General features: G+C 39.4%; 1 protein-coding gene across 1 annotated transcript; it reads left to right on the top strand.

The window, feature by feature from the left end:
• Window positions 1–766: 766 nt before the first annotated feature.
• Window positions 767–8,523, top strand: mal2 (mal, T cell differentiation protein 2). Its single transcript, XM_062398733.1, has 4 exons — window positions 767–1,140; window positions 3,491–3,661; window positions 5,653–5,841; window positions 7,245–8,523. Exons 1-4 carry the CDS (start codon window positions 1,021–1,023, stop codon window positions 7,314–7,316), a joined length of 552 nt encoding a protein of 183 aa, XP_062254717.1. The 5' UTR covers window positions 767–1,020; the 3' UTR covers window positions 7,317–8,523.
• Window positions 8,524–9,520: the final 997 nt, after the last annotated feature.

Here is a 9,520-nt window from a genome sequence, read left to right as displayed (position 1 = left end):
ATAAGGAATGACTGCATAGTTATAAAAACAAAAAAACTCACATGTAGGGTGTGGAATGGAGGAGCAGATCTTTGTCCTTTCATTATTACAAACACACCCTCAGGATTTTTATGACATGCTTAGCCATGATAAAAACAAATGCTGACAGGAATTGATTATCATGAAACCACTACCAGCCTGTCAGTACAAGAAATACATCATTTTAATATATGGATATTGGTGTTGTATGGGGCTGGACGATAAATTAGTGGATTGAAATAGGTTATTGTTATTATTGTTTCCTTTACGATTAAAGGCCGATTTTTCTCCGAATGAAGGTTGTGGTCTTATATTGAACATTTGTTAGTGTTATACTGGTTATTTTCTTTAAAATAAATCATATCAGTTTAAACCACTGCTTCCATAGTCAATAAACATCAAACACTTCATTAGTTTGGTCCAAGTTGACCGGATGTTTTTGATGCTTTGAGTGAATCAGATTTATTGTTAGTAACATTAGTGACTATTAAGAAAAAAGACCCTTGACAGGACAGGGGAACTTCAGGGACCAATCCGATTTCAGGTGGAGACAGTGCCACCCTGGCCCCAGCCCTGGATCCACCCGTGCTTCTACTTCTACATTATTTCAAATGAACAAACCTTATAATCTATTTTAAATTGTGGGCCCAGTCCAAACCATTGCATCTTCATCAACCAGTGAAAACCACCTGTCATTTGGCCCCATGTTGACTTTATACCCCATTTCAACATCATGGACACGGGACGTGGGAGTTTCCCTGAGGTCCGTGAACGCAGCGCAGGTTTTCCAGGGAGTGGCCCCTGCACCTGTCCGACCTGTCTGCGGGAGCAGGAGGAGGAGGAGGAGGAGGAGGACAGGGGACACATGACTCCGGAGGAATTTCCCTCCGCTGCTCCCGTCTTTTGTGTAGCGGAGTGAGTTGAGTGTGGGAGCCGCCGCGTGAGAGGCAGAGGAGAGGGGGACACACAGAAGAAGAGGAAGAAGAAGAGGAAGAAGAAGAGATGTCGGAACCACCAGCCGCAAACCCCGCTGCCACCTCGTTCCCTGCCCCGACGATCTCTCTCCCCCTGGGACTGGAAGTACTGAGGACTTACTCTGGAGCTCTGGTCTGCTTAGAAATAGTGAGTATGTTGTTTTCAAAATCATATGTAACCGCATTTAGTTTCATTACGTTCATCTGTAGTCACTATTTAATTCTTATTAATGAATGGCCTCGCCCTGATCGTGTCTGTTGAGTCATATGTGCCACTGACTATCAGGGTTTGTACTCTTGGGCTAAGTGTTGACAAAACACTGATACTTCAGCTGAGTTCAGTGTTTATGTTTGACAACCAAAGCTAAAGAGTTGTGGCCATGTGTGGCCTCTTGGATCGAGCGCCTGTCTGTGCCCTCAGGCCTTTACAATATCAATAATGACCTGGATATCATCCACAGCAATACAACCCAAGTCCAATATGTATTGTGTGTTGTGTTAGCACATAATTGATCTACCTCAGATTAGCAAAAATGTGGTTGTCCTTCTCTGAATATCAGAAAAGAAGAAGGGTTAGAAAGCGAAACCTTCATTCAAAATTAAAAGAAACACAAATATAATTTATTATGTGATTATCAATATCGATTCATATGAAATTATTTTATCTATATATAAGATATGTCCACATCGTCCCTTGGAATGTGTTCTGAGCATCATCTCCATGCATCATATTGATTGACGCAGGGAGACTTCCATTCATAACTTCTGGTTTGAGCATAAGCTTTATTGTCCTTTCATGACCTGCAAGGTGACTTCTACCATGTACCAAGCTTATGATTAATCAACTTATTATAAGAGGTCAACGGGTATGGAACTTTGAAGTTAAACAATGTGCGATATTGATGAAATGGCATATATATATATATATATATATATATAATATATCTATAATATTTTTAAACAAAATAGACAATGATTGCTGAGATGTTGGGATCAAACTCCTATGACAAAGAAGTGACGGAGAGATGGAAAAGAGGTGGATGGAATGCCACTGGTGGATAGAAAAAGATATGATTACCTTTAGACCATCTAAAGATAGATAATTGATAGAACATACTGTGACGTACTTAACCAATCATATGGATAGAAAACAGCTCCAGGTTTCTCATTAATCATTTACAATATGCTATCCGTATGTCTGGTCAATATCCAATATAAGTTCTATGCCGTGTATGTTTTTCATCCAAAAAAATTAATTAAACATGACAAGTGCATTACTAGTAGGGTGCTTTGCTCTGGATTTTTGTTATCGATTAGTCAGACTGGCTGCAGGAGCTGGGCTAACAATAGCCATGTTAGCTATGGCTAGCTTTAATCTCATCTCAGAGTTCAGTTAGTTGTATTTATTTTGCACAGGTCCATATACCTTTTATTAGGAGCGATATGAAAATTATTTCAATGTCTTTTCAAATGTGTCCCGAGAAGGGAAGGGCTTAATGCAATGGCATGACACAGAAATAAACAATAGATGCATGTATGTAAGAATAAAAAGAAAACACAACTACATAGACCTTGAATTGGGAAAGTAAACACCTATTTGTATTTTCACTTCAGTCATTTGAACTCTGACTTGTACCAGATGTAAAACTCTTTTCCAACATGTTCCACCTTTCATTAGCTACAATAGATGCTCCATTAAAAAGATAAATTAAAATGACACTTTAATGCTTTCATCAGGTGTGTTCCCTTCATGTTTGCCCTTTTGGAAACCACAACAATGATAACATTTGCTGCTATGACATGCATTCTCTAACACAACACTGTATTTTATCCTCATGGCCTCACAAATGACATAATCTGCATGGCGTGCTCAAATTAAGCGTTAATGCTCACAGTTACATTCGTAGCATTGCATCTGAATGACTGCAGCTCATGTTAATTCATGTAAAGGGGATCCCAATGACTCGTGTACATTGAAGTAGAGAGAGAGCACTAGTAAAGCTATCCATAGATATCTTAAAGTGGAATTCTGGTTTTTGTCTACTACTCCAGCGGCAGCGGCTACGATGAAATCTTAAGGGGCAACTGCGACAGTTCATGAAATCTCAAATATTTTTTTTTACCTAAATTGTTTTTCTTGGTCTTTGCTTAACACTTCCCACTCTCAAGTTTCAGGAGACGTGGGTTGTTGCAGAAGGACTGAGGTGGAAACGTGAAAAATACTCGAATTGTTCTTTAAGAAGATTTATAGGAATCGGTATTGGAAGATATTTGGAAGTTGTGTATCCCTGAGTACGACACATTGTACCAGCACGCATACCTTTGTCTTCCTAATGTATCATAAACTGCTGACAAGTCTGAAACCCTAAACCATGAACATTCAAATGGATCCTGTGTTTTTGAAACTCCCGTCCTGAAGATTGCAGAGCTGATTGTCAGTATATACTCTAACACCTCATACTGTCACCACTGAGAGTCTCTGTTTTTTTTATCCCCAGTTATTTGGGGGTTTAGTATGGATCCTGGTGGCCTCCTCCAACGTGCCCGTGCCTCTGCTGCAGGGCTGGGTGATGTTCGTCTCCGTCACCACCTTCTTCCTTTCCTCCGCCTACCTCGCGATCCTCGTCAGCGGCCTGGCTGACCGCATCAACACCGACTGGAACTTCTTGGTGAGCTGCAGATAAAGGAGCCGATCAGTCTGCCAGTTTGTCTACCTTTACTATCTGTGTGCCTGTGTGACTGATTCAATTGATTTTATTCCTCCTTGATTTGAAAAATACCAAATTAGACCATGCAAATTAGGGAAAGTGGTAATTTCTCTTTCCATAAAACGCTGTGAAACAGAGATTGAAAACAACACAGAAAATTCCAAAAGTCCTATCGGTAAAATCTGAGATTTCTGTCAGGGTTTGATAGTGTTGTTATGGAAGCAGCTCTTATTTGGTGCATGGACATTAGAGATCTGGTTGAGTGGCAAAACTACAATTCAATCAATTCCAGATCAACTTGTGCTATCACCTGTCTACATGAAGTCTGTGGACGTTAGACATTAGACAGCTTGGTAATTTGTGTATTAATGTCATCCATGAATATACAGTATACAATTCTTTTTCCTTAGAATTTAAACAATCACTATTACATCTTTATATATTACTCCTTTTAGACCATAAAAATATGCTTGCTTGTGAAGCTGGGGCACTTCCTCATACTGAAAATGTATCAAAACTTAAATCTAAAAGCATTAAAGTCTGCTTGGGGTCTTCTTATTACCATGTTCTGACCTCAGACAAGTTGTATCTATGACAGATTCAAATTGTTAAATGAAAAAACAATTCATTGGTCTGAAGAACTCCAATGATAAGCTGTGATTATAGTTTTTGACATCTTTGGAGCAACGTGCAAGAGAATTTTTTTTTCTTTGTATCAAGCAAGATGCAAAACCTGCAAGACAGCAGAAATAGTTCAGTTGGGTTGAGTTTGAAAGACTGACTCAAGTAAAAAGATCTAAAAGTGTAACCACCGTAGGATTCTGACTGATGACAACCGTGCTTCCTGCCTCTGATGCATTTGTTTCTGGTGCATTCGTGCCATCAGTCATTACTCGTCGGGGGGGGGGGAAAGAAAGTTCAAACTCCTCTGGCAAAGGAGTCAATCGCCTGTTTTAGTGGGTTTACCCGCCATTTGAAAAACCTGCATATACCTGCTAATTTTAGTCTAAAAGAGATTTATTTCCAACATATGGATAATGAATCAGTTGCCATGCTGAAAATTTGTAAAAATACAAAAAGGCTGAAAACAATATTACAAGACAGTCTCTTAGTATTGCTGTGCAAGGTATTTTCCAATTGTGCCATAACTCTATTTAATACTATATCAACACGGTGAAAAGAAATTCAGAAGCTGTCCCTTTTCCTTGCGCTTATGTCGTGGCAGAGGACTCTGAGTTGAGTGTGGCCTGTCAGACAGAAGCAGTCGAGCCTCAGGCTCCAGGCTCCAGGCCCTGCTCCCTGGAGAAAGCAGGCGTGTGGGCTTGTTTGTCCTCGGCCCGAACAATGAGCGACATGGATGATGAGCTCACGCTGAAGCGAAACAAGGGCCCGAGTGTAGTCCCGCCTGGCTCACAGAGTGGAGCGCACAAACCCTCACTGACTGTCTTTCCTTTAATTCCTTTCACTCCATACTTTCAAATCACTTCAACCGTTTCAACGCCTCGAATTTTTTTCATTCTCTTGTGTGCTTTTGTTGTATCTGCCATGTTGTGCTTGACAGTTTATCATAATGGTCCTTTCTCTGTCGCATAAACTGGTTTGTTGTGTGAGTGCTATTGCACAGGTGGCTGCCATTGTCTGATAATTGCACTGAGGGATAACATTTGTCATTCTTGGTTCTCAAATGACAAAGTTTCCCACTCTTTTTCCTGAGTAGTAGAATTTAAATTTTGCAACCATAGGATAGTGCACCTACGGAGAATATTTTGAGATATTAGTATGCAGATATAACAGTTAACGTTTTTTTAATAAAGATAAGGGAATTATAATGTGTCAACTCCCAGAAAATGGATCGAAGTAAAGCGTAACGTTCACTGTGTTTACACCTGCAACATGAAAACAAACCTCTATTGGTATGAATTTACCTCTAATCTCTCTCCTCTGTTTCTCAGGATGTGTTTTACCATTTCCTAGCCCTGCTGTTCTACTTCGCCGCCTTCGTGCTGGAGGCAGCGACCACAGCAGCAAGGGGAGGAGCCCACGTCAACAGCACAGAATGTGGGGGGTATTTCCCCCCCCCTCGAGGCAACATATTGACAGTCCTGAGTGAGACGCAGTACGGTATTAATGTGGCAGCCACGGTGAGTGCTTTGGCATCTTCTCGAATTAAAGCTTTTTAAGCGATGAACTGTTGGATAATGTCTAGAAAATTGGGTACGGACATTTGTCGGAGTTTACCTTTCACATATGGGGAACACAGCAGCCGATTTTCCGCATCTCACGCCTTCACAACAGGAACATTATTGTAATAATCCGGCGAGGGGCGGCACGTCGGTAGATCAAGCGGGAGGCAGGATGTGACGTGTACATTTGGCTGCAGAGACAAAAGTTCATGGCACCTTGACCCCGTCGTCGGCCCTTATCACCAAAAGCTCTCTAATCCCGTTTTCCCATTTTCACCTGTGTCTTCTATGTGAATGGCTCCCCTATTTCATCCTCAGATATTTGTATTCTTCGAGTTCAGCATCCGTCAAAACAGCATGTCCTCAGTGCATGTCTGGAAGCCTCTTGAATGAATATTGCCATATTTGTTCTGCTGAAATGCATTTGAAAGGTGGAAGAAATTCTCATGTTGCAATAGAATTTATACTTTAAAAGTGCCTGTGTGACGTTTGGTGAAGGATTTTTTTTCTTTGCAATAATTCAAGCACAATTTAATATGACATATTTCTCTGTCGGAAAAACCCATTTAGGACCCTTATCAGTATAAACTAACCTCCCTGCTGATTAAACTGTTGCTATGGTTTTGCTTGTGTTTTCAAACTTGTGCAGGGATCTTCTGATACCTTGTAGAGTTCAGTGTCCAGACAAGTATCAGTTAGAACCGTCAGTCCATAAAGCAGTATTATTACTGCAATTTACTGCCTCGCGCTTGTGTGCTAACACCAACCAATACGACGTATCATAAATAATGTTAATAAATTATTATCATCGAATAAATTATGATTCATAATTAGTTGTATGTCACTGTACAGATGTTTCATAATCAAGTCAGTTTTTAGCTCATCAGTTGTAGAATGTGGTAATTGGGCCGGTTTGGAATGAAACTTGTTCCGTATATGAAAAGTTGGTTCATATCTCTCTCTCTGTGCATTTCATCTCTTAAGATGTGAAGGTTACCTACAATGTTAGGGTCAAAAGAAAAATATTTAAAAAAAATACTAAATACTGGAGTTTTATCTTGACCTCCTCAGTTCTTATTGGTGGAACACTACTCTAAAGATGTCATGTGTCATGTGGACATTTTGACAATGGCATTTATTGAAATGTATTATTATTATTTATTTACAGATTTTGCAAAGCTAAGAATGATAAGACAAACCATTTACAGTGGTTTATTTTAAAGCCTCTTCCTAAATGAAGAAATACTACATTTTCTGTTCAGACTTTTTTAATATGCTAAAGTTAGTTTGCTTTTCTTTGTCTAATTCTTTAAAAATCATTTTAGTTTGTGACTGATCTTTTTCCCTCCTTCTTTTTCCAGGTATTTGCCTTCATAGTGACGCTATGCTACGGCTGCAGTATGGTGATGGGCTTCAAGAGATGGATAGCGTAACCTGGGAGAAAACAAACGTAAACAGATTTTTCAAAAGCTGCGTAACTTCAGCATAAAACATCACAACATCCACCCAAAACTCCAGAGAAAACAACTGCCAAACAGTTTTTATTTGAGTGCAAACTCGATAATTTCCCGATGGGAAACTCCTGTCAGCGAGCTATCACAGCATCACAGCTACACAGGGAAAGTGTGGAGAAAAGGGAATTTTGCCTCAGTCAAAACATCTGTCAAGATTTCTGGAAAATAATATTCCCGCAGGAGTCCAATCGTCTGAGGTTTGGTTTCAAGCTCTGTAGGTTGAGTCTATGTTGAAGTGATTTGAGAAAGTTAAAGGAAAAGTAGTTATTGTCCAGTTAGCACCATATGATTTGTATTCCTCCGTGGCTAACCCGATGATTTCACTGCTTTGCCAGGAAAATCGATGTGGGAAGTTTGGGAATGTTTTGAGGCTCCTTGGGGTCATTTTACTTGATGCAAGTGACCTCTGACAGTTATGGTTTTGTTTTCTTACCCGCTTTGTTAATCATACAGATATTGACCCATATCCTGAGTTATATCCTCACTGAAGGAAATATTTCCCATTGCCATGACCACAAAAACCCGTCCATGTTCTGTGTATGCAGCTTAAAGGATATGCACAACAAGACCTGATGGAAAATATCTTTGTATCTTAATATCTTAAAAGACCCTGAAAGGCAAAGTGATGGTTTTTACTGTCTTCCAGTTACTTTGGTGCTAAAGAGCTGAGATTCACTCTAGATTAAACATGTGGTGATTGTTTAAACTATGAGTTTATCTGATATTGAATTTCAAAGGTTTGATTACTTGTTAAGAGCAATTTTTGTCAAATGTTCTCACTATATACACCCTAAATATTTTCACCAAATTGTAACTATTGTGCTATTCAGTCAATGTAGTGTCTGTTGCTGTTTAAACTTTAATGAATGCTAACTCTAGTGACTTAGTGATAAATATAACTCGACCAAGGTCTGGATTCCTTTGTTTTGATGCATTTTACTAAAAACTAATAATCTAATCAGAGCATCAAAAATGTTTTTGTCACCTGCTATATTTCAAGTAACAGAGTAATGGGGGGATTGTATAATATATATGCTTAAAGTTGTAGGTTTTCACTGTGTGACCATCATTGTTTTTGTATGGATACATCATGCAATTTTCCAAATTAATAATTTTCTTATTTCAACATGATTCATTAGATGTATTTATTGCGTACATGTGTTAGCATAAGGCTATTAACATGTTATTAGTAATTTAAAAAGTAGTTCTAAAAGAAGAATCTGTAATTTTGACATGTGCTGTTTTTAATGCATTGTAGAGCTACAGAAATAAAGGTTTTTGAAGAAGAAAAAAAAGTTTGGTGTCATAACAGGAATTGTTAATTGGATCGTCTGTCACAGTGTAGTTTTAATGCAACCACTAAGAGACGCCAGAGTCAGGAATTCTCACACCCCACAAAGAGGGTCTTCATGAAAGAAAACAGGGAGTGTACAGGGATGTCCCGCAGAAGTTCAAAACCAGGGCAGAGATCCTAAATATAATTGAATTCCACCAGCCCTGTGTGCAACTTGGCTACAACTATCCAGAATTCCTTGGGATTGCATAATAAATCCTGTCAGCCCCTTGTTACTAAAAGCTCACTGTTTACTCCACAAATTGCCTTTGCACTTTTATACCTTTTGAGATCTTTCATTACTCTCAAAGCCTCAGCCAATTAGTAACTTATAGATTAGCTTGGTGAACCCAGTGGGAACAAACAGATTGAAGTCCAGTCGTGTTGTTTTATGTCCTGATGATTTGCTATTTTTCTCCTCTCTGGAAACTGAACTAATTCTAAACACAACCTCTTGCAGTGGCCTCCATAGCAGGTGTTTCTAGCCTCAGGTATTTCTAGCCTGAACTACAGTCCAGGGAATGTCCACTGTACGTGTATCAAATCGGTTCAGTGACTAAAATCTAAATAATTCTTCAGGTGAAATTCCCGAAGTGCCGTTGTCTGGCTGTTGATTACTTGATAAGGTATTATTTCTAACCAGCATTAAGCTTCCAAATATACCTAATCCCACTCGGATAGCCACACACTCCCACCAAGATCATTTACACCATGTTTTTACCCTAAATGTCCTCTGTGATCCACGTGTGAACGCGGCCCTGGAGGAGGATATCAGAGGACATGTCTTTCA

The sequence above is a fragment of the Platichthys flesus genome, chromosome 11, assembly GCF_949316205.1.
Source record: "Platichthys flesus chromosome 11, fPlaFle2.1, whole genome shotgun sequence".
In the NCBI taxonomy this organism is placed as follows: domain Eukaryota; kingdom Metazoa; phylum Chordata; class Actinopteri; order Pleuronectiformes; family Pleuronectidae; genus Platichthys; species Platichthys flesus.
The sequence above is the reverse complement of the archived record's forward strand: the minus strand, read 5'-3'. Positions and strand labels throughout refer to the sequence as shown.